We start from the raw sequence: 25,651 nt of genomic DNA, 5'->3' as shown, positions 1-25,651 counted from the left end.
AGTCCCATCGGTCAAAAAAGTCATGGCGAAGGAAAAACGATCACTGGACAGTACTACAGTGAGTTATTGGACTGCTTTTCACAAAAAATTGAAGGAGACATGACCGCATTTGTCGAAAAAGAAGGTGCTGTTTCACCACGATAATGCACCAGCACATTCATCCGGAGTTGTTGCCGCCAAATTGCATGAATTTCGTTATGAATTGCTGCCGCACGCCCAGATTTCCCCGGCCTGGCTTCCTGCGACTTTTTTGTGTTCCCAAACATGAAGAAATGGCTCGCGGGAAAAAAATTTAGTTCAAAGGCATATAGAGGCGTATTTTTCAGAGTTCGACAAATCCTATCTTTTTGGAGGGGTTAAAAAATGACCGGAGCGTTGGGAGAAATGTATTTTTCTAAGAACAAAAACTGTTTTGAAAAAATGGTGTCTTTATTTTTTTATTTACACGGGTACTTTTTGAACTCTCCTCGTATATATGTATTTTATGTTTATTATTTTTTAATTGGTGTACGCTGAACCTGCTACATTTATTCAATACTCCTCGCCTACAGTTTTATAAAAAATGTGTGTTTGTTGATAGCATCCTTTTTTGTCCGAACTGTCATTTATGATAATTAATATAAATCCCGATATGACCTAGACCGCAGAGCGATCGATGTTAAAAAAAATTTACAATTTTTCATGTCCCAGGATTTTGGATCAAAACGACTATATTCAGATCTTACCATTTCACCTCAATATTTATCTTTATCTGTATATCTCTACTACCACTGTTATTATAATTTTCATTAGCACATAACCACATTTGGTATCAAATTATTTCATCATCAAAGAGATAAAATTTTATTTTATCAAATAATCACTTACCATTATAAGCATACGGATACCCGATTGGGTAAGTGGTCATCGGTATCTGTTGCAGTTGTCCATTCGCCGGTGCTGCTGCGGCGACAGTCGCCGCACCCGCTGTAAATTGGTCAGCCGAATATATCAATTGACTCGGGGCGTAGATGGGTGTACCATTGGCGGCGGCGAATTGTGCGGTCGGGTATGCGGCTGCGACTGGTACCATTGTAGCTGTACTTCCTGCTGCTGTAGCGGCAGGATATAGGGCCTGTGCTCCCGCTGGTATGAGACCGGTTGCATCGGTGCGCGGTTGATTTGGATCAAACACAGGCATGAAGTAACTCTGCACTTCACCCTCCTGCAAAACAGACAACGAATTGAATTGACATTTCAACTGTTTCTGCGGAGCGTGGCTTACAACTGGCGGCGGATAGGCATAGACCATGCCTTGTGGAATGGCATAAACACTACCATCAGGCTAAGGATAGAAAGCGAAATAGTGTTACATAATTCATTAGTAGATAACATTTTATCTAAAAAAAATAACACTGCGCTGATCTTACCCCCTGCTGATATGTTGCGCAATACGGTGTGCCACTAGGCGTTGAGGTGGTGTGAAACACCGTGGAGCCATCCGGTGCCTGGTAGCTTTGTGTATATGTCCACGTAGTGGGTTTTGACTCTTCGGAAGCGCGATTCTTCGGTTGCGTTGACTCGCTGTTGCTGAATGGTGTGGAACGCGCAGAATGTGGTGTATCACGTTGCAATGGCACGTTTACGCCATTTGTGGGTGTTTGACTTGGTGGTGGTGGTGGCTGTGTTACTGGGGGTGGCACATTTGTAGCATCTAAAGGTGCTGAAGTCTGAGATAAAAAAATTAAAATAATCGCTACAAAAAATGTCGACTCAGCTTACTACCTCACGCTTTGGCACCTCCTCCTTTTCAGCTGGAATATTCGGGCTGGTGGCTTGATTTTTGAATTTTTGCACCTCGATGCGATCATAACTTTTGGTGGAAGTTGTAGTGGTGATGCTCAAACAACCGGTGGCAGATGTGTCATCGCACTCGTCAACACCCAATTGGGTAGATGTTTCTACAACATTTTTTTCGATAAATATAATTCATTTCAAAATGACGCACACACACACTTACCTTCCATGGTATTGATTGCCATTTCCATATCTATGCCTTCACAATTAACATCGTTGCACATAGCCACCGTCTGGGTAGAGGATTCAGATACAGATTCGGCTAGCGGAATTGTGACGACATTTTCATGGCATGACACATTCTTGCAATGAATTTGTTGTTGTGGCGTTGGAGTTGCAGCCGGTGATGTAATTGGCGATGGTGACGACATCGGTTGTGTAGTTTTATTCTTCTTTGTATTGATGTCTTGCTTATGTTGATGTGGTGTTGTTTGTTGTTGCAGCTGCTGTGGAGGCGATTGCTGTTGTGCGTAATTGGCGGTATTGTTTCCTTGATTTGGATGGTATGTAACCTGGTTGGGTGGCAGATTGGACGGGTCAAAGTGATAAATTGAACTGCAAAAGATATTAGAAAAAAACGGAATGCGAAAAATTATCACATTTGTAGTATTATTTCAAATTTGTAAAAAGATAAGTGGAAAAAAGAAAGTAAATACTACAAACTTATTTATAGGACAAATTCATATATATACAAAACGAGCGCGCAAGATTTTAGAAGCGAAGTTTTTTAAACTAATATCAGATGCGTTTTGAGCAGCTTTTAGTGATTTTCTTTATTTACATATTTGTACTTATAAATGCGCATACAGGTTGCGAACATAAAAATATGGGCACAAAAACAATTGTTTAAAATTTTACTCATTGGAGCGATACGCTGCGAAATCGACAACATCGACCTGTCTGGATTTGAATTGAAGTGCTAAAAACGGTACTCCATTGTACGTCGTTGTATATCGCGCGATATTTTATGGCAGTAGTAAACAAGGCCACAGAAAGAGGCAAACCCATTTTTTTTAACAATACGTGCTTATGGAATTTCACTTCGAAAAATTGCTCTAGAACAAAAGTGATTAAATTGGCATAGAAAAAAGCGTTTTGCAACAATTTAATAATTAAAAACTTATTAAATTTCAATTATTTATGATTACCAATTAGAACAATTAGCGCTTACACCTTTTTTTGGCTGTTTGACCGAGCTCCTTCTCCTCTTTATGGGGTGCGTCTTGATGTTGCTCTACAAATGGCGAGACTTACCCAACTCCGAACGGCAAATGGTTTTTTATAAGGAGCTTTTTTATAGCAGAAATACACCCGGAGGTTTGCCATTGCCTGCCGAGGGGCGACCGTTATTATATAACCGTTTTTTATTTAGACAAGACATACCTTTCGCAATTCACAAACACTTTATGATTTCAAAAGTCACGTAATGGATGCATTTACTAACATAGATATATACAGAAAATTACTACATCTCGGTATTTTTATGTCCGCAACTGTATACATATATATCAGATGGCAATGCTTGTATGTGAGCTTATTAATATTTTACAATTTTTATTTGCATGTATGCACTTATTTGACAAAGACAAAGTGAAATAGTAGTGCTTGCTATGGAAAATATAAAAAATTAAATAAATATGTATATATACAAGAAAACTGTTTAAAAACAATGATAAAATCACATTTACATCAGATACAATAATCAATTTCACAAAGATGCACAATACATTATGATTTTTAGGAATCAGTTTATTTGCGATCTCTAAACAAAACATTTTTATACACATACATACATATGTGCTTGTGCTTGTAATACAGTATTTATATATGTTGTTATGAGCGACTGAAAAAAAAAAACAATTCACGTAAATATGTGGCGTTCAAAATGCCAGTTTATTTTGGAATACCATAAGTATTAAGTTCTGCGATATTTACAGCTTTCTCCAGCTCAAAATTTTGACTGCCAGTACGCAGAATGCAATTAATCGCTTTAAGTTAAATAATATTAATAAAACAAAAATAAATAAAACACTGGATAATATTGCAAACAAAGCGAGTGCAATGGTGCGCAAGCAAAACCGAATGGGTAGCCACGTAAAACCCGGCTCGGATACGCGGGCCGCCAAGCCAAAAGATGTTAATAGGCACGTTTTATTGATTTACAGTTTGTCCAGGAAGTGTTCTGACATCTACTAATCTAGCCGAATTATAAATATATAAAAAATGGTTTAGGAAATTGTATTTTTTCTTGGGTTTCTTTCAATCTTTGGTTTTATTTGACTAATGTAAGTAAGTCAAAACATAAATAACACAAAAATAAACAGCAGAAACAATACCACATTACTTAATAAGTCTTGCGGCTCGCTAAGAAAAACACAATTTTATGGTTTGTTCCAACGAGATTCCAATTTATGCATTCCATTTCTAAAGAGAGAATCTGAATGGGCAGAAAAATACACTTCTACAGCTGTTATGACCTTATCGTTTGATGAAAAAAGCTTTCTGCACACCATTTTATAGGCGTGGACAGATAAAACTTGCTAGCTAGGGCCAAATCTGGTGAATACGGTGGATGCTCCAACAACTTTAGTTCATGGATTTTAGCCATAGTCAAGATGCTCTTGTGACAAGGTACATTGTCTTGATGAAAAATGCTTTTTACGCATCATTTAATAGGTCTGGAAATAGATGGAAGTCGCTAGGGGTCAAATCTGGTGAATACGATAGATGCCCCAACAATTCGAACATTGATTCATGGATTTTAGCTATTGTTAAAATGCTGTTGTGACACAGTGCATTGTCCTGATGAAAAATAATTTTTCTCTTTGGCAAATCGGGGCTTTTTCAGGACTTTTTTGCTTCAGCTGATCTAAAAGGTTAATATATGTAATATTCAGAATTTATTCAGTTTGCAAGTAATCCACAAACAAAACTTTTTTCTCATCCCAATAATCTGACAACATCTTCGCCGATTTCTGGACACGAATTCGTTTCAGTGCCGAAAAATCAGGCTCTCACCACTCTTTAGCCTCTTGTTTTGCTCTAGGATCATGGTGATATACCCCAAGTCTCATCCATAGTGATGAAACAATGCCCGAAATCCATTTTATCTTTTCGAAAATGATCTAAATGTGGCTGGGAAAGTCGAACTCGAATGTATTTTTTTTTTCATTGTTAACGAATGCGGCATCCATTTTGCATACAGCTTTCGGAAACCCAATACTACAGTCACAATATTGCCTCCACTGCCCAATGAGATGCCAGGGCTTCTACTAAATTGCTTTCAGTCACTCGACGATGATCCAATATGACATTCTGTATTTTTCCTACGATTTCTACGTATTTGACGAGGATCGTTTTCAAGGCTTGCACGACCACGTCTTTCTAATGTACTAATTGATGGCGAAAAGTCCTTATACACTTTCAGTTTTCGTTCATAAATTTTTTTTCCTTTTAAACCTTCCAAATATAAAAATTCAATTACTGCACGATACTTATATGTTTTAAAAAATTAAATGTGAATCAGTACTTTATATGACTAACCCGAGCATTTATAACACCTTGCACAGAACTTTTGAGTGTTTTTCTGTAACTTTTTCTTTAAGTATGCCCACAAATTTTCAATTCGATTAATATTCGGGCTTTGAGCTGGTGTATCCAATACTTTACAGCAATAAAAAGTATCCACATTCTCACCATATAAGCTTTATGTTTTGGATTTTTTGATTTAAATGGGGTCAAATTTCACTGCCTTTCCAGTGCTTTTAATGGCTGCCTCCACACACTATTGAGCTCCTCGTTGAAATGAAGCATGGTTTTAGTCTCATTTCAGAATATCAAATCATCGCAGTAGCTATCTGGCTGAGCTAGGTACGTTTTAGCGAAAGATGACCGGTTTTCAATATGCAGCGCAGACAACAAAGGTCTCTTTCGGTTTTATTCGATGTATAATAGTGCTTTTGTAAAACCTGGCGGACTGCTTCACGAGAAACTACAACCCCACACTCATTTCTAAGGTCACTATCAAATCTGCGTTTTGCGGTTACTTTTCTCAACAAAACACGCTCGGCGCGGCAAAATATATATTTTCGGTGGTCTTCCACATGTAGATTTTGGCTCCAACCGATTTTAAATTGTTGCTCGATTGATTATGTAAAAAATAGTTTGCCAGGTTAAATAAAACATTTCTGGTATCTGTTGCACACTTTTTCCTATTGTATAATTATAATGGACCAACTAATCATCTCAAACGATGTCCCTCCTTTTGCAGAAATTTTTGCGTTATGATTTCCTTTTGACTTTTACGATTATTTTATGGCTGATTGATGACGGACGCGTATGTAACAACTCGGTGAGATAAGGGTATAGCAAATCATTTGAGCAAACCAAGTCGAAAATTGGTATGTAAAAAAACTTTTTTGCCAGCTGAGAGAAGCATTTGTTTTGTTTTTGTTCTTTGTTTGGGCTTGGTTTGGTGGATTCAAAAGTTTCAGCGTTACGATGCACTGGTAACTTTGTAAGTTAATGAAATAATTTTGAAAGGCTCCCTAAATTCAATAAGAAACGATGGTTTTAGTTGAAGAAATGCAAATGACTTGAATGTTTCTCAAATCAGAGCATTTTCTTGGCAAACTGTATGTTCATTTTGTCATAGTTATAAAAAATAAACTTTTATGTGGAGCATCATTTGCGAATGTACATATGTACTTATAGTATTCCAAAATATTTAGGTAGGTTTAAATAATTTATACCTTCATTTAACACATTTATTTGGAAGAATTTCTTCAGTTTTGTACTTTTAATTTTCGCATTAAATTTTGTATTGCTCATAATTCCATTTTTTACTGGTAACAAAAAGCAATGTAAATACTTTCAAATAATTGGAAAATACACGAAAACATATTAAATATAATTTCTCAAACTTATTTCATTAGTAAAAATTATTAAAAAAATATAATTATGCTGCAGACTGTCAGAAGCGGTACCCAGTGCTTTCACAGTTATAATAATGCTAATGCGCTTGGTGTTGGCTAAGATTAGTTGGTTTTATAATCATCGGCAGATAATTTACGAAAACCACTTGCAAATTATATTTTGATAGCAGAAACTGGAAATACGTTTACAAAGTTTGCAAAATGTTTAAATGCATGACATGTGGACGAGAAGAGAGAAGTGCTTGAAGTATAGTGAACACAAAATTTTACAATAAAAAGCAAAATTTATTTACACGCGAAATATCAACGCGTTAAAATTGTTTGTTTTTGAGAATTTTGCAAAAGCATATTTTATTCAAAAACTTTGGCCGATGATACGTTATTTTTTTGTCAACTAAGGATCGCCTCATTTATTCAATATTTGTGATAGATTAAGTGCCTGCATATGTTTATAGGTAAAAACGTTAGTGCCAGAAACAAATTTGCTAGAGAAGCTAAAAAGTTTTAGTTAACGAGATAATTACGATTTATTTTATCACTTAACATTCATTCATATATACTAAGAGTTAATCATCCATTTTTGTTTTCGAATACCTTTTTTTACTAAAAACAACCGGGATCGCGTGATGGAAATCTTTATTTTACCCTTTACGCGCTCCATTGCTTGTCTGTTTGTAAAACGCTGTCTAATGGGCCCGTCACAATGGGTCCGATGCGGCAACGAATCCGACTGACAGCTAAAATGTACAAAACTGACAACTTCTACTTTTGCCGTATGGTAAGTTCGACTAAAATGATTACTGATTTTAAAGAAGAAGGATTAATTGAGTCAATTCATAAGAGTCCTTATCTCTCTATAAAAGCGTGAAGGAGTAGAGAAAAAATTAGGTTGTTCTGAATAATTAATGTGTGTGCCGATCTCGAGATTATGGTCGCACCGACTATCTACGATTACCATTGTTCATTTCTTTATATGTGGCAATACTTTCACTGTGGCGCCACAGTACATTTTACACGTTACATCTATACAAGCTCAAGTCATTTAGGAATGCGTTTAGTTTGCCTACTACGCTTTTTCTAAGTTTCTATGTATATATACTATAGGGTTTTCCAATAACAGGTGTTATTGGTGAATGGATTGCGCTATCGACAGATGATTAACGATTTTTTTTGGCCGGAATTGAATGGTATTTATCTGGACAACGTTTATTTTCAACAAGACGGCGATACGTGCCACACAAGCAACGAAAACATTGATCTTTTACGGGAAAAGTTTCCGGGCTGTGTTATCTCTCGAAGATATGATCACAATTAGCCACCGATATCTTGTGATTTAACACTTTGTGACTTTTTTCTTTGGGGACACGTGAAAGAGAAGGTCTACGCCAACAGCCCAGGGTCGATTCAAGACCTCAAAGATGGAATTCGTGAGGCTATCGAGGGCATAGGGCTGCCACTTTGCAATTCGGTTACGGAAAATTTCATGAAAAGGATATTGTCCTGTAAACGTGGTCGTGGTGGTCATTTGCCTGATATTATTTTCCACTATTAACGGCATACCTTCCTCTTTATAATGAAATAAACATCCGATCATTCATAATTAAAAATAGCATCTTTCTTTGAATATCAAAATAACACCTCTTATTGGAAAACCCTTTATATGGTATAGTAAATGTTCTTTCAAATGTCAGTAGTGAATAATGCCTAAATTCGTGATTTTTTGCAGGAAATAATCATTCGACTGAGCCAACCATTCAAAGGTTGTTGGAAAATTTTCCAGAAAATGGTTCTGTCAAGGATAGAAAAAAAAGTATGGCAGACCAAAAACTGGACGTTCTGTTGAGAATATTGCTGATGTATATTAGCACAAAGTATTGTTTGGAGGATTTTACCCGTGGTGGAAATGATGCCATTTTTCATATACAGTCTGTGTCAGAAAAAAGGAACCGCGATTTTTCATGAAGTATAAAAGATTTATATTTAAAATTTAGATATACAAAACTACGAGTCGCAATTACTCAATAAGCCGTGCTGTCTCCATCGTTGTCGAGTATATCCTGACATCTTCTTGGCATACTTTCAACCAACTTTTCTGCGTAGCTCGTCGATAAAGAGGACCAGACTTTGCGAACTTGACGCACGAGTTACTTTAAATCGTGGACTGGCCTTACGACAAGATGCGTTTTCATAATTCCCCACACATTTTCAATGGGGTTGGCGTCTGGGGACTGGAAGGCCAGTCTAATACTGAGACGCCATTTGCTTGTTTTGTTGTTTCTCAATGTGTTTTTCTGAGAGCAATGGTTTTGATGATGTGGGACGGTAGGATTTGGATATGTTCACCTCCTTCAGCCGTCGTTCGATGGTGTTGATACTCATATCTATTCTCTTTTGAGCAAAAATTGTGCGTGTTTGGCGAAGTCGCAAAGGGTCCTGCTTAAAAAGTTGGACGATCTTTAGCCTGCTTTTTTGTAGTCACTCGCTTCAAGCCGCGCTCGGAAAAGTTATCAACATTTTTTTACACTTTATACACATCAGTCCACATTGCAACAAACTTTTTGATTTTTTAATCACTTTTGCAGCAAGGGCGTAAGATAATTTCGGCCCTTTCGAATGCGTGCATAAAAATACGGCCTTGAAATGCTTCATGTACTTCTCACTCATTTTTGCTTGGTTGCGTTTATGTGAAATTTTTTAGTACTGGCGTCGTAGCCCTTGAGTGGGACTATTACACAGCAAAAAGCAGAAGGGAATATATTATATATTGAAGTTACAAGAAAAAAACCGGTTCTTTTCTTCTGACACAGACTGTATAATTGTAAGGAGCCGTATTTTGAATAAAAATAAGGACACCTGAAATTATCTACATTTTTACATGTTTTAGTTTAAAACAACATCTAAGCCCGTCCGTTTGAAAGTCCTTTTATATAGTGTATAAAAGCAACAAATCATATTGTAGAAATTTAGGTAACATTATTACATATATTATATGTACATATGTACAATTTTTTTCTTGAGAAACTCTACGAATTATATTTGCATATTTGTGTTTAGTTAAAAGCTATGTAAAATTGCAGTTAGAAGAGCGGCGTGCGCATAAGCAGAAAACATTTTGCAAACTTCATATAACAAAAATACAAAGAATGGCGCACAGTCATAGTCGAAATATAATATAATTAATAATAATAATAAAATTAGTCAATTATAACTTTTATAGCATTTTATCAAAAAAATATAATTAGGTCGTGTGGAACAGAATTACAAAAACTTAAGAAAACCAAATAATTTTTAATCCCATTATTTATTTCTCTAATGCAGTTACGCATTGGGAGTTCATACTTTTTTTTTTGGGTAATTTTTAGATGAATTTCAATCGGATATACCAGGTTTGTTATATTATAAACTTTCCTACCAACTACAGCCTACTTGATTTGACATAAAGAATTTGAGTTGAATTCTATGCTACCGGATTAACTCTAGAAAATAGATTGACAATTACAAAGAGCATATTTTTTGGCATGACACGAATACAAAATATAAGAAGTTTTGAACCTTCCTCCGCAAGCCAGATGTAAAACAAATATAGCCTACCAACCTAGGATCAATAGTTTTCGAAAAACATATATGAAGTTTCCATACAAAAAAACCGGCTATGTTTTGGACACCTTGCCACATAACCAAATAAAAAGAAATTCCCTAAATAATAATGTTCTTATGTAACTGGGATGACTTTTTCTTTATCCCTATATAAGCAAATATATGCGCATTTGAGACAGTTTTTTCAATAAACTTTATTGCAATTTTCAGAGAGCAACGATTTCGGAAAAGGGTTAATTTTTTATGCGAGAAAGGACAAAGAAAATACTATCCATCAAAAATTAGAGATCCAGTATTTTTTTTCCTTGTTCACTCCACTTGGAAGCATAGGACCTCGACAAGACTCAGTCTTGCGTTTGTTTCGTTTATCTATTTTGCTTTCTGGCAGGGTAGATGATTAGCCTGCCGTTACCAGTCCTAAATACGCATTCTAATTGTTTAGAGCGCCATCTGTGTTTCAAATTTTTCTGTCAGAAGGATCACAGAGATGGTTGAGGACTTCGCTAAATTTTGGTGTGTCTGAGTGAATTTTTTTTTGTAGAAACTAGAAAAGTAGGTATGTTTGGAAAAATGCGAGGACCGTGCTTTACGTGGGACTCGAATCCACAACCTCTGGGATGGCAGGCTAGTGCACTAACGCTAGACTACCGAGACCGCTACCGAGATCCAGTGTATAAGGGGGTAGTATGGTATTTTTTTTTTCATTTTTTTTTTTTTTTTAATTATTCTATAACATCTTAAGATTATTGTGTGAAAGTTTGAAGTGCATTAGAGTAAAATTGACAAAGACACAAAGAATTAAGTATCTACCTCTCCAACCGGATTTCACGCTGCCGAAAATCTTTAAACGCGTTTTTCTCACACTTGCCTTTTTTACGGTCGGTGTCCACTGTAGATTCATATCTGCACCGATTCTTTTCAAATTTGGTTTTTTTGTTTCTTTACTTTATTCACGAGGTAATGACGTCGAGTTTTTTTTTTTTTTTTAAATTCTGTCATATTTTAAAACAACAAAGTTTTCAAGTTTTTTTTATGAAAAATCGGTGTTTTGACTTCAAAGCGCTTTAAAAAATTAAAAAAAAAAAAAAAAAAAAAAAAAAATTCGACGTTGTTACCTGCGAAACTTTATCAGCTGATGAAATCAATTTGGTTTTTTGATTTTAGTTGATCCAGTAATGAGTTCTGAGGGACACCGCAATAAAACTTTTTTATGAGACGTCCGCGAAGATTCGCTGCCACCAACTCATTTTTTCATAAAAATCAATGAAAATTTCACACAATATTCTTTAAATATGACTTTATAATGAAGTAATTTTAAAATTTTGAATAAATCAACTGTGTCGACAAAAAAAATTTCGAAAAATATGCTTGTTTTACACCGAATTAACCATACTACCCCCATAAACGAGCAATGTTGAAACGCTGTGAATGCTTGTAAAGCGAGTTTCACGTGGCCGTCGATCTTCGCAGGATAAATTTCGTGAAGGCCGTCTAAAAACGGTTCTTGTGCCAGAAAAAATCGATGCTGTGCGTCAATTGATAACGCAATATCGTCATGTGACATTTTACGAGATAGAGGCATTCTTGGGAATTAATGAGACCAGCGTATATTCAATATTGCCTGAACATTTGGTCATCAAGAAGATTTGTTTAAAAATGGACTTGTGTCGCTAGGTGTAGACATTTTGAAGAAATTGAGTTACTATAATGCAAAGCACGCCTATGACATCGTTACAGCTGACGAATCTTAGATCTATTCATATGAAGTGGAAAAAATACAGCAATCGTATGGATGTTCTAAGATGAGCTTAATGCAACAAAATTTGGTCGCGGAAGAAGCACTTCACAGCAAATGCTCACCAATTTTATCAGAAAATCTAGTCATGTCACAACCGTACCGCTAGAAAAACTTAAACTAGTCTATTCTGAATAGTGCACAACCATTTGGAAAACCAATCGCCGAAGACGAATCAATGACGATGCGAGCTCTCACGCATCGGCTCACACAAGAGAGTTTTTCAGCACTTAAAAGATCGAATTAATGGATCGTCGGCATTACAGTCTTGACTTGGCACCTAATGATTTCATTTTGTTCCAGAACATCAAAAATAAAATGCGAGGTTAACGTTTTTCAACAGTTCAAGAAGCCGTTAAACAGCTCGTTTTGGAGGTATCAACTTCTGAGTTGCAAAAGTGCTTTGGAAATTGCTTCAAGTGAATGCAGAAGTAAATTAAGATTGCTTGGAGAATATTTTGAAAAACCATTTTCATTATTATTTTACTGTTTTTTCATTACGCTCGTATGAGTTACTGATAAAATTTTCTCGTTAATACGGCAGGGCGACTCTCTGTTTCCACAGTAACCATCATTATTCACTACAATTAGATACAAAATTACAAAAAAGCAAGTGCGAGTAAAGATTTCTCTACGAGCTCACTTGTCACATTGGCGACATAATTTTCCATTATGCTGTACATAAATAGTGTATACTAGTTTACTATGATACACATAAAAAACTATTTAAGGTTCTATAATTTCACATTTGACTAGGACTGTGCGCCAGTAGCATTTCTTCTTCGTAGCGTAAGATTATTATTAATTTAAGAATAATTTTCGAATCTGTAATTTTTTGTTTGTTCTGTAAATTACCCGTCTTGGTTAACAAATGGTTGCAATGTTTGCGGATTGATTAGCACGCTGCCCTTTGGCACACTCGTAATGTCCGTTACAGCCCACACCAGTCCACGACTGGACATCGTCGTGCTGTCCTCCATTGGTGTTGGCGTCGTATCGGCGCAATGCGCTGGAATGATGTTGGCACCGCACAATATCGTAGGCTGCAGATGAAGATGAGTTGGTGATTGCAGGTGACAAACTGCTACTCTTTCCGCCGTCAATATTAACGGCTCCGACGTTTGATCCTCACTACAATAGCCATTCGGTGAAGGTGTGACCGAATCGGAATGCACCGATTGGGTTTGAGTTTTATAACTACGGTTGAAGTTGTGGCGGTTGGTATAGTTGTAATAAATGATATCGTACATGATAATAATAATAATAATAATAACAAAAGTAAAAAAAAAATCAATATAAATTTAATTTTTAATTTATAATTAGCCAACTACTAAGCTTTAATAAATATATTTTTATAACTGTAAACCTATAAAAACTCATTTGCCTTGGATGCAAGAGATAGCTGTAAAATATCGTTCCATTATGTTTTTTTTTTAATGTTGGGCTTACCCGCTGCTGGATGGTGACAAACGCCAGGGTGTATTTGTGCTGCCAGCTGAATCTTGCTTCGGATACGATCGCGATCCTCCACCACCTCCACTGCCGCCAGATCCGCCATTTTTGTGCGAGTTTACCGAGTCACCGCGCATCATAGGCGGACCACTACTTTGTGATGACCCACTGCTGTAATTATTAAAGCTAGGAGCTTTTGGTACTGCACCACCACCAGACCGGCCATCGCGTGGGTCATTTGACTGCAAGAAAATGTCAAAGGATCAATAAAATAATTCGCCAAAAAGGTATGTATTTTTAAAGTTACATTTTGCAATTTTATAATTTTGCTATTGGGACGTGGACGATTTTGTTGATGCTGCTGTTGCTGCTCTACTGATTGAGTCCAACTGACATTTCCATAACCATCGTCTATGCCTTCACCGCTGTCGTTTTGGCTACGATTGAAAATGCGACTGCGTGCGCGTTCGTAATCCTCTTCGCGCTCTTCAAAACTCTTTGCCTTACGGTCCAGCATGCTGCCACGATCCGGACACAAGTAACTACTTTGATGTGCCTCGTCGAAGCTGTGCGTATCGCGTTTTAGTATCGATTTGCGTGTATCGTCGCGATGATCCCGCACCAACGATTTGAAACGAATCTATAAATGGAAATGAATATCAAGTATTTGTTAGGGGAACTAAGCGAGAGAGACATGTAAACTATTTACCTCGGGTATGCGTGTGTTTTTGGTAGCTGCCACAATTACGCATTGCTGTGTTTCGGTATCGACATTATGCTCCATGCCAAAGAAGGCCGCCGTGCGATGTATCAACATGCGGTTGTACGATGAAGCCGGTGGGAAGCGCAATTCACCGCGGCTAAGAATGAACAATGAAAATAGTAAACAATACCACAACCCTCAACTGCAGTACAGAACAAAAGAATGTGCGCAACTTGATGTTGTAAATGAACTCACCTTTTTTCTTGCACGAATTCCGTGAGATCTTTTTCCACCTTCAACAGAAAATGTCTGTCTTTGGGATGCTTATTAAGGGTCTCCTTGAAGAAGCTGAACAGATCGGTGCCGCCATGGTCAGTGAATTGTTCGCTCGAGTTCTCTGAGTTGTTGAAGACTAAAAATTATGAATATATTAAATTGATTTGATACATTCCCGGTACGCACCTCTTGATATGAATCCCGACGTGTTGTTGCTATTCGAATTGCCACCATCTGCACTGCCCGAAGAGGAGCCACCAATATTCTTCAAACGCGGCTTATTGCCTTTCGAGTTGGAGTTGGTGCGATGCTTCTTATTGCCACCTCCACCACCACCTTGACGATCGTAATGTTGTTGCTGTTGTTGTGGCTCCTCATCATGCATGTTGGACATGTTGCTGTTCTGGCTGTCGTTGCGTGGGCAGCGATTCTCCTTCTCATATACGATCTGATGGTGTGATTGCTGCTGGCTATCATTTGAATTCAACTGATAGTTCATGCCGGAATTGTGCAGCGATGTGCCCGCACCGCCGCCAATACCACCACGCACCGCCGCCTCGCCTACACTAAGGGCTTGGTGCAATGCATTGCTTGCATTGTATTGCTGATGTTTACTGACATTACTTTTTGTCGAGTCATAAGAGACACTAACGTTTCCGCCATTTGCACTGTTGCTTGCCATTTTTCTGCCATTGTTATTATTGTATTCCACTTTGTTGTTGCCATCGGTAACACCGTTACTATTATTGCGTTGACCACTGCTACCGCTGCTGCTACCATTGTTGCCACCACCACTGCTTCCCTTTGTCGATTTCGGCGGTGTAAGTTTGGGGAATTCGGCTTCATTGCATAGTGCAACATTTGGTTGTTGCTGTTGGTTGTGTTGACTAGTTACAATCACGGCAGGCGCATCTATTATCGGTGAATTGCCTCGTGCTACGTTTGATTGTGTATTCAATTTGTTGTTGTTATTATTGTTATTGCTATTGCTATTGTGTATATTCTCATTGCCATCCATGTGTTGCTGTTGAGACTGATGGTGATGCTGTTGATGATAATTGTTGGTCGCTTGACCGTTCGGTGACACCTGGCCGTGTTCGGCACGTGGTGTAGGAGTACGCGGAGGCGATGTGGCCTCACGCATGGCGTGACTGCGAGTCAAATGCTTTCCCTTCATGTTGCCCTGCATGTGAGAAAGAAAGAGAGGGGGAGAGAGAGAGATAATAAGGAATGAATAAGGCATTACTTTTGTATCAATAGATATGATTTTTATATTCGCGCCCTCATGCACAAGGGTGTTGTAATCTTCTTCACATAACATGTAACAGCATAAAATAATCGAGATAGAATCGATATAGTTGATTTAAATATATATCTGTTCGTCTATATGTGCCTGTTCACGATACTCGAACAAAAATTTAATACATATAATGAAACCCACAAATACACAAAAATACATAAGAAATTTTGTAAAAAGGCAGGCTGGTATTGAAAATGGAATAATTAGATCAATAACCACGCCAACTTCCCATATAACAGTAAATTTCAGAAAAACAAAACAAAAAAAAAACAACAACAATTTGGCGTCCACACGTCCACTTTTGGACAAATGCGTGTATCTCGAGAAGGAGATCAGATAAAAATTAAGCCTACTTTTTACATGCTAATACTAATTTTCTAATGCTACAATCCATAACTCTCATTGTCTGTGACTTCTCTTTATTGGGTTGGCAACTAAGTAATTGCGGATTTCCCTCATAGATGGCTTCGGTTGAATTTTTTAAGTTTGCAGACGTAGTACAAATGTAAAACACATTTCGTTATTTGCCATAATAGGCAATTCAGCTGTCAGCTATATCAGTAAAAAAACAGTATTTTAATCGCTTGCGTAGTTTTCGTTTGGCGTTCGTTAAAAAATGGAAAATCAAAAGGAACATTTTCATCATATTTTGCTTTTTTATTTCCGCAAAGGGAAAACCGCATCGCAAGCTCATAAAAATGTATATGCTGTATATGTGCCAAATTTCGTTCTGGTTATTTTTCACTCAAAGATGAAAAACGCTCTGATCGTCCAGTTGAAGTTGATGACGCCCTAATCAAAGCAATAATCGATTCGGATGGTCACAGTACAGTACGTGAGATTGCAGAGAAACTTCGTGTATCACATACTGCATTGAAAGTCACTTGAAGCAACTTGGCTATGTTCAAGAGTTCGATACATGGGTTCCTCACGAACTGAAAGAAACGCATTTAACGCAACGCATTAACAGCTACGATTTGCTAAAGAAACGTAATGAAAATGATCCATTTTTAAAACGACTGATAACTGGCGATGAAAAATGGGTTCTTTACAATAATATCAAGCGGAAAAGATCGTGGAGCAGGCCAGGTGATCCAACTCAAACAACATCAAAAGCTGCTATTCATCAAAAGAAGGTTTGGTTATCAGTTTGGTGGGATTACAAAGGAACTGTCTACTTTAAACTCTTACCACCCAATCGAACGATCAATTTTGATGTTTACATTGAAACACGAACGAAATTAAACAATGCAGTTTCTTCTTCAAGCGGCCAGAATTGACAAATCGAAAAAGTATTGTATTCAATCATGATAATACAAGGCACATACATCCTTGGCCACTCGGCAAAAATTATTGGAGCTTGATTGCGATGTTCACATCCACCATATAGTCCTGACCTTGCACCATCTGATTATTTTTTGTTTCGATCTTTACAAAACTCGTTGAATGGAAAAAATTTCAATAATGGTTCAGTTTTTTGCTAATAAAAACCAGAAGTTTTATGAACGTAGGATTATGATGCTGCCTGAAAGATGGCAAAAGGTCATTGACAATGCATTACAGAATAGAGTTATTTAGTTTCATGAAAAAATTGTCTTTGATTTTCTAAAGTAAATCCGCAATTTCTTAGTTGCCAACCCAATATTTCAAAATGAACTGACAGTGAAAATAAAATTTTACTAAAATATAAACATAAATAAATAATTGGCACATGCACTCCTGTTAGGTGTTTGGCCGAGCTCTTCCTCCTATTTGTGGTGTGCGTCTAGATGTTGCTCCACAAATGGCGGGACCTACAGTTTTAAGCCGACTCCGAAGGATCTTTTTCATGGCAAAAACACACGGTGGTTTGCCATTGGCTGCCGAGGGACGACCGCTATTAGAAAAAAACTATCATTTTGCTGTTTTACGCACGGAGATTCGAACCTACGTATTCCCGTATGTACTTGTCCATACAGAGAAGCCACATTGAGAGGGTGAGCACTTGCCCTCAATTTCTGAGTTAACATAATCTAAAAGCGAATAAAACGAGGCATTTACGCAGAGCAATCCTCAGGCTTGCTGATGTTCTCGGGTCCATGTACACACTATTGAAAAGAGTCGGAAAATTATCAACAGGCGAACTTTTCTCATCTATTTCTCGAGCTTTTTTACACATTTTCGTATTTCAGTAACCCAGAATTCACTTTGAAAGTAAGTTTTTAATATTTTGAAACTTTATTCAGGCGGAAAGCGAACCATTTCATACTGTTGATTTTGTGAACTCAAAAAAGCGTTCAGTGTGAAAATTAGATGTAATTAAAAAAAAAACTATTTCAATGAATTTATAACAATGATTGCATAATTTTCTGCGATTCGCTATCCTCCTATATATAAGTATGGAAATAAGTTTCATTAATTATTAGATAAAAAATTGAGAGAGAATTTAATGGAATAAGTATTGATTTTTCCCGTGGGGTCTTGAGCTATTTCAACTTTATTAGTTTAAAATATTTGACGCAAAATTTCCATTTCCATGGAACAAAACTAAAATCGTATTTTACGCAATATGGTGTTAGATTGAAAAAGTTGCTCAAATTTCAATTTATCACTTGCACTTCGATGACACTATTCACTGAGAATCTTAACATATTCAGTGCATATGGTTACACAGCCAAGAAAATCGGCCCAGCCTACATGCAAATACTGAGTAAAATCGCCATTAAATCAATGAAATAATCGGATTGTAATAAAAGCTTCTGTCAATTAAATGGATTAAAATACAACATTTTCATATAATTTTCCCTCTCATGCACAGAAATAATTTAACCTGAAAAATGTAGAAAACCATTAGTGATTTGAACGCCTCTGACGTACTGGAAACCAAAAACGAGTTTCATATTCTCCCATTGGCCTAATTAGCCAAAAAAAAAAATAATAAAAGTGTTCATACAGCCAATTTAATTATGCGCGTGTGGGTAGCTTATGGATACGTACATACATATAAATATACTATTATATATACTTATCTGCACTAGAGTTTGGATAAATCGAACAGCGTTTAATTCGCACTCCGACTATCATATTTTATATTTTGTGTGCTGCACTGCTTTTATTGACTTCTAAAGTACGGACACCGTAACATTTTTTTTTGTAAATAATTTCGGTCTTGCCAGGATTCAGTATCGAATGGATTATAGAGAAAAGTCTATCAAAAGGTGTCAGAGCTATATAATTCAATTGTTTTGCGTTGCTTTCGAATAATTGTCAAAACCAACTGTTCTGAAACAAATAAATCCATTTTGCGAGAGAGTTTGGAAAATTAAGTGCATTGGACAGAATTTGGCCGCTGAAGACATTTTAAAACTTGATTGTTAAAACCAAGTGGTAAATCTAATTCACTTAGCGCGGCTTAATAATGTCTACATTTCTTGTAGGAATCTCTATTGCCAGAACAATTTTTTTTTTGTTTCTGCTGCGTTTTTACGCCCCGGGAAGTAAGTTGAGGACACTGGGGAATTTATTTGGAATAATTCATATCATTTGGAGTATAACAGAAGCTTCCAATTAAATAAAAAATTACTTTTAATTCCTCGGATAATTTTAATTTTTGATGGATAGCTGCTTCGACTCGCTTGCGGTGAAATTTGGTATCCTTTGGCTGCTTTGCTCCATTGAACTTTTCAATATTTAAATAAACGTTCACAAATTTATTTATTTCTATCACAAAAATTTCTAGATATGTACAAGGTGAAGTCCAAAATGAACAAGACTGAGCTAAAATAGAAATGATAAGAGCTTTGTTCTGATAACTTCGAGTTTAATTATTCAAAAGTCCCCTCTGGCCTCGTTTTGCGCGATACGAAAGCTTTTCGAACGAGTGTTTCAGGCCAGTGACCGGAATGTTGGATAGCCTTTACGTACACAAAACGTTTTCCTTTCATGACCAAATGCAATTTTCCGAATAGTTAGAAGTCACTGGGAGCCCTATGAGGTGAATACGGTTGATTGATCGTTAAAATGCGATTTCTAGTCAAAAAATCAGTCACAAGAGTGGATAGATGAGATGGTGCATTGTCATGCAATAAGCGCCAGCTTCCTCCTTCGCGGTATTCAGGGCGAATTCGACGAATGTGCGGAATGATACGTGCACAGACCTTTCGTACCATCTCTGAAACGTATAAACCACTCATGAACTCTGGCACGAGATAGGCAATCAGCGTCATCAACTATTTCCATTGATTCAAATGTTTCGGTAAACGTTTTAGCGATTTTAAAACAAAATTTGATATTAGCTCTTTGTTTGAAATTCATTTTCGTACCGATGACTCGAACATACTGGCACTTTAGGTGCAATAACTTCGCTTCCACTGAACCGAATGTCACCAAGCTTTCACCGGAAGTCAGCTAGGGATGTAACTTCCAACACACTAACTCATTAAAAAGATGGCGCTATCAAAAAAATGTGTATGACGCCAGTCTGGTTTATTTTGGGCTTCACCTGTCAAGCAATGGTACTTACTTAAGATTTTATCCAATCATAACTTAAGCACCGAGTGTGAAACTGGGCACTATTCTCATCAATTGAAATAATATCTGTGATTTAGAGAAAAACAAAAATTGTTCAGTCAGACTCGAAATTTCCATTGCCCCTCTACGTTCGTGTTCGATTCTAAAATAAATGAAATCCGGCGAGAAAACTCAATACTCAATTCTAAGAATACCACACTCAACGAAGGCAAATGAATCAAATTGTTTGCTTTGAGAAGCTTTGTAAGCGGAGTTGGTTGTCCTGAAAATCAGCTGACTACTTAAAACGTTAATATTAAGAAATTCGTGTGCCAGACAACGACAGATAAATACTCGCAGTGTTTTGTGTTTTTTCTGAGTAAGCGAAAAACATGCTTACACTATTACATACATTACAACGATAATACCACCAGTAAAGCCTTTGAATTGTTCGCATTAAAGCGGTTATACTGTACTGTATTTGTTTATATTATAAGGCACCACATTAACCCATATCCGGTGGCAGCTACGATAACAAGTCGTGTAAGCTTTTGCTTTCCTGCGCGTGGGCAGTTCGGTGTACATTGTTTCAGCGCAAATTACATGCGACATTCCTGGAAATCTGTGGTTTTGTATTGGGACAAATTTGGTTGCTGACGTCAAGTGACATTAAACTTTGTAATGGCGCGCTTTTCACTTCGGCAGAAGTAGGAGTACAACTTTACAGTTTCGACTTTGGCATTGATTTTCCTTGTTGTGCATGTGCGTGTGGATGGGAGTAGGGCACGAGTATTGTGATGGTCAGCATACCACCACACGTACATAGTTAGGGCTGACATGAGTAAACAATATTAGTGGACTAAACGCAATATAATATAATCGGAAGCGTTATTTCGTGAAAATACAATTAATATATGACACGAAAGCTGCGAATAATTGTGTAGTAAACTAAAGTTATATGAACTGTCGACAAAAGAAAATAGCTAGTAAAGTCCAGTGCAGTAAATCATAGTTTCCACAAAATGTTTAAGGTTTTTATTTGATTATAGTTCACGCTACCTATGACTCGGAATGATTAAACTTGCAGATACTGCTATGAATTACATTTATTTAGCTTTTAAGTGCTAAAGCGAAATATATTATTTAATTCAACCTCCATGTATGTACAATATGCAATACCATCCTTCTTGACAGAGGTTTTATGGTCTGCTAATAGTAGACACAGACTTAGACGATGAGCGTCAAATTCGGTAGCCACTTTCACGAAGCCAGTTGACCCTCTGGAAGCTGTAATTTTAGTTGCTTAAACATTTTTAGAGTGGCCTGAGAGATCATAGGTAAATATAACAAATAAATTGTAGCTTCTGTCTCATTCTTAAACTTAAACTCGCGACCAACAATTATTCAATTGATTCAAATTATAAGCGATTGGTTTTTAGTGAACTGAATGTCGTTCACGAGTTTTGATAGAGGGACGGGCGAGAAGTGCAGCTTGTGTTTTGTTTGCGCACGCAGTTAAAGAAAATATTTTCCGATGAGTTATAAAGCCAAAAACTCTAAACAAAGTATTGGGAGCTTGGGCCGACAGAATGCACTACTGCAAAGCCAACTGTTAGCCAAGTTAGCATACCAAAAAATTCATACATATGTTGCATTTTATTTTTTATTTTTCCCCAAAAGACTATTTGTATTTGGACAAACTTTCGGTTGAAGGTATGAATAAGTCTTTAACTCCTACTTGTGTACCTTGCGTGCAAATGCGCAATTTTGATTTTAAGTATATGGCTAACAATAATTTAGTTGGCTTTGAACTTGAACCATTACCCAATAACACGAATTCAAATGGTCTACGTCTATTGCACCTGTAGTACAATTTGCACATACAGGGTGTTAAAAAGAGAATGTAAAACATTTAAGTGACCGTCGTAGCCGAAGTACACAGGTTCGAAGGCCTGGGTGCCAATTGATAGACATTTTTTTAATGACGGTCGCTACTTGGCAGACAATGTCAAGCCTCCGAGTGTATTTTTGTCACGAAAAAACTCCTCACGAAACCCATTTGCCATTCGGAGGCAGCATAAAACTGTAGGTCCCTCAATTTGTGGAACAAAATGGAGCCCCGCCAAACACCCAACAAACGGTGTAAGCGCCAATTATGTATATTTGTCTATCAAATAGGAGGTATATACTGAGGAGTTAGTGAATTCTTCCAAGCATACGATGTGAAGGAAACTGATGATTTAGCGCATCCATTTATGAAATGCCTATCGGTTAGTTCGCGTCAGAATAAGCAACCGTAGCAAACGAAAATATGTGAACTTGTTGAATTCGAAATTATGATTCGGATGGTGAATAAAATACTTGATGAGCACTTAAAACTCTTATTGATGGTTGGTAAATATATTCCCCTCGATGGGTCGTGAGAATTTCCATATAATTTGACAAGGAATATTTTTATTCGAATTTAACACAAACAATTTCACAAAATATCTGTCAACTGTGACAAGAATATCTAAGTAAAAAAGGAGTAATAGCCAGGAGCAAGTAAGAAAGAAGCTAAAAAAAAGAATGACTTACCATATATCCAAAACCATTAGTTTACAGATGTATGTTTATTAACACTTTATTGCTTCAGACTATTGGCCCTTAAATATTTTAAATTCTTTCTCCTTAAATATTTTAAATTCTTTTTTTTAACATCCTGTTTTAGTCAAGGCGTTCGGGTGGGCGTGAAAGTTGAGATTTAATTCGCTAACACTGCAAGTTCGTTGCCAAATAATGACCTATAAACGTACCAGCGACATACAAATATAAAGGGTTGGCCGTCTAACGATTGTTACTTGAACAACGGATTGTCTTTACAGTGTAAAAAAAAGAACATTGGAATCAGAATATTCGATTAGCATCTACGATTTACGAAATGGGTCAAATTACGCTTGAAAAAATTTTGGAAATATTAAAAATTTACTGGTGATTTGGCGACTCTAGAAGAAAATGACGTTTTAAATTCAGTAAAAGATAAACAACTCCCGTGCAATTTGTGCATAAGTTTATGTAACGTGTGCGTGAAACTGTATCTTAATTGCATACAACAACACTTCCTCATGCTCGTACAGCACGCATGTCCGAAAACTTCGCCACTGTTGCTGGAAGAGTGCAATAAAAGCCAACAGCATCAACTCCCAGCCTCAAAAGCTGACAAATTGGGGTCATGTTATAGCAGCATAAACATTCTCCGTACATGCACAGGAAATGGCGCTGGAGTTACAAGAGGCCTTAGTCGGATATAAGTCTGGGTCATTCCGGTAACATAGAACCGCCGTCGTGGGAATGAAAAATTGTGTTCATCGCGTCGGCTACTGCAATACTTGCTGGGGGATTCATTTGAATGATTTATTATTCCATAATTAGCCCTAAGGATTTTACATTCAAAAATAAATAAAACATTAAATAAGAAAAAATAAAAATACAATAATTTGTTTTGTATTGGGTTGGGGAACAAGTTCATAGCGCTTTTATATTTTCTTTTATTTTACAACGATTGGTTTGCTGTTTGCCAAAAGCTAAGTATTCATTCGATGGAACTCTTTCTGCTCTACAAAACTATATTAATTGTATTTTTGGAGTTAATTTTTTATTAGTTTTAAGACTTAGAAATGGAATACCCAGGAAACAAAAATCTTCAATTTCGACACCTATCTTCTTTGCTTTTCATGAAAAAGCTGCCGAAGCAGCCCGGGACAATTGCGACGTGTATGGAGAAGGTGTCATAGGCGAGTCTACAACACGAAAACGGTTTGAAAAGTTCAAAAATTGTGACTTTGACGTCGAAAACACGCCCAGCTGCGCAAGGCCCTCGGAATTCGATGAAGAACGTCTCAAATCAGTTTTGAAGGAGAACGGTCGCCAAACCAGTCGTGAATTGGCGAAAAAAATGGATTGCGTTTATAAAACGATTCTTAATCACTTTAATTCAACGGGATTTACCGAAAAATTGGGAGCCTGCCATCAAGCGACACGCGGTCATAAACGACGCTTTTTGTACCAAATCGTCACGGAAGATGAGAAATGGGGCCTATACGAGTACCTCAATATGAAGCAAAGAAAGGAATGGGTGGCTCCAGGAGATACGCCAAAGCCGAGAGTCAAGCCGGATTTTCATCCAAAGAGGTGCATGATATGTGTTTGGTGGTACTAGGAGGGCGTGCTGCACTGGAAAATACTCGAAAAGAATGCCACGATCAACAAGGAGCTCTGCATTACCCAGCTACACTGCGGGAAAAAGGAAGCTATTCGACTGAAATTGTCTGATCGACATAGTCAAACCATACTCCTTCAAGACAACGCCAGGCCTCATGTTGTACATGTTGCTTTGCATTTCAACCTTTAAACGTTAGATGGCCCACCCTGTATAAACCTACTTCGCTTTGCAATCACTAAACATGCAATAAATCGCTTGCTACACCTCAAGCAATGCCGTTTTTTTGTTCAGCCAACTGACGTATCGTGCAAGTCACGCCATTCAATTCGATTCTTGTGCTTTTCTTGTATTATATACGCTGTTCTATTGTATAGGTACTCGTATACATACGAGTATGTACATATACGCATGCGAGTGAGTGGGTCCTTTATACGCTTTAGTATTGCTTAAGTACAGACGTAGGCTCATAAATACTTGTAGATACTCGTAGATGCTTTTGACAAAGACCTGCCGCTTTCCTCAGTGTTGTTGACAAAAATTATTTACTCAGCAATAGCGAAGTACTAGTTTACTCGGTTGCAAATAGGAATTAAGTGGATGGTACCTGCACACGTGCATGCATTTGAAGTGAATCTTGGCGTATTTTGAAATGTCATGGCTTTAATTTTTTTTATAGGTCTACTCAAAGTTGCATAATTTGTATCAAACTACGAATATATGTCCGCGTACGGTCTCTTTGTAACGGACATATACATATACCTCTATATCAAATTGCTCAGAGTGAGGAGGAGTCAATTTAGCTATGTATGTCCGTCTGACCGCGCTTTTGATAGCTCGAGCAAAAATGTATGTATTTCAATGAAACTTATTTAAAAAAATAACTATTTGTCCAAGGTAGCGCGGTATAGAAAATGGGCGAAATAGGTTAATAAGCACGCTAACATCACATCTAACGGTAATTTTCGAAAGAGCAAAAAAATAATATATCTGTGTTAAAAAATAAGCAAAATAACTAAAATTTGGTTCAAATAATGAACCTAAGAAAAGGAATATGACGCAAGTAAAATTT

At 37.0% G+C, this 25,651-nt stretch overlaps 1 protein-coding gene across 7 annotated transcripts in view; it reads right to left on the bottom strand.

The window, feature by feature from the left end:
* Positions 1-25,651, bottom strand: part of LOC129240183 (protein encore-like) — an 85,265-nt gene that overhangs the window by 5,688 nt on the left and 53,926 nt on the right. For 3 of the 7 annotated variants that reach the window (XM_054875788.1, XM_054875792.1, XM_054875789.1), the window contains 10 exons: positions 14,780-15,776; positions 14,573-14,729; positions 14,324-14,474; positions 13,922-14,254; positions 13,612-13,856; positions 13,018-13,359; positions 2,000-2,391; positions 1,765-1,940; positions 1,410-1,709; positions 868-1,324 (listed from right to left, as the gene is read on the bottom strand). In XM_054875788.1, the coding sequence (XP_054731763.1) occupies positions 868-1,324; positions 1,410-1,709; positions 1,765-1,940; positions 2,000-2,391; positions 13,018-13,359; positions 13,612-13,856; positions 13,922-14,254; positions 14,324-14,474; positions 14,573-14,729; positions 14,780-15,776 (3,550 nt within the window). The remainder of the gene's footprint in view (positions 1-867; positions 1,325-1,409; positions 1,710-1,764; positions 1,941-1,999; positions 2,392-13,017; positions 13,360-13,611; positions 13,857-13,921; positions 14,255-14,323; positions 14,475-14,572; positions 14,730-14,779; positions 15,777-25,651) is intronic. The other 4 variants (XM_054875791.1, XM_054875790.1, XM_054875793.1 and 1 more) reach the window with 4 other exon arrangements.

Source organism: Anastrepha obliqua, chromosome 3, assembly GCF_027943255.1.
Source record: "Anastrepha obliqua isolate idAnaObli1 chromosome 3, idAnaObli1_1.0, whole genome shotgun sequence".
NCBI classification, from domain to species: domain Eukaryota; kingdom Metazoa; phylum Arthropoda; class Insecta; order Diptera; family Tephritidae; genus Anastrepha; species Anastrepha obliqua.
Note: the sequence above shows the minus strand (reverse complement) of the source record. Positions and strands in the feature narration are given on the sequence as shown.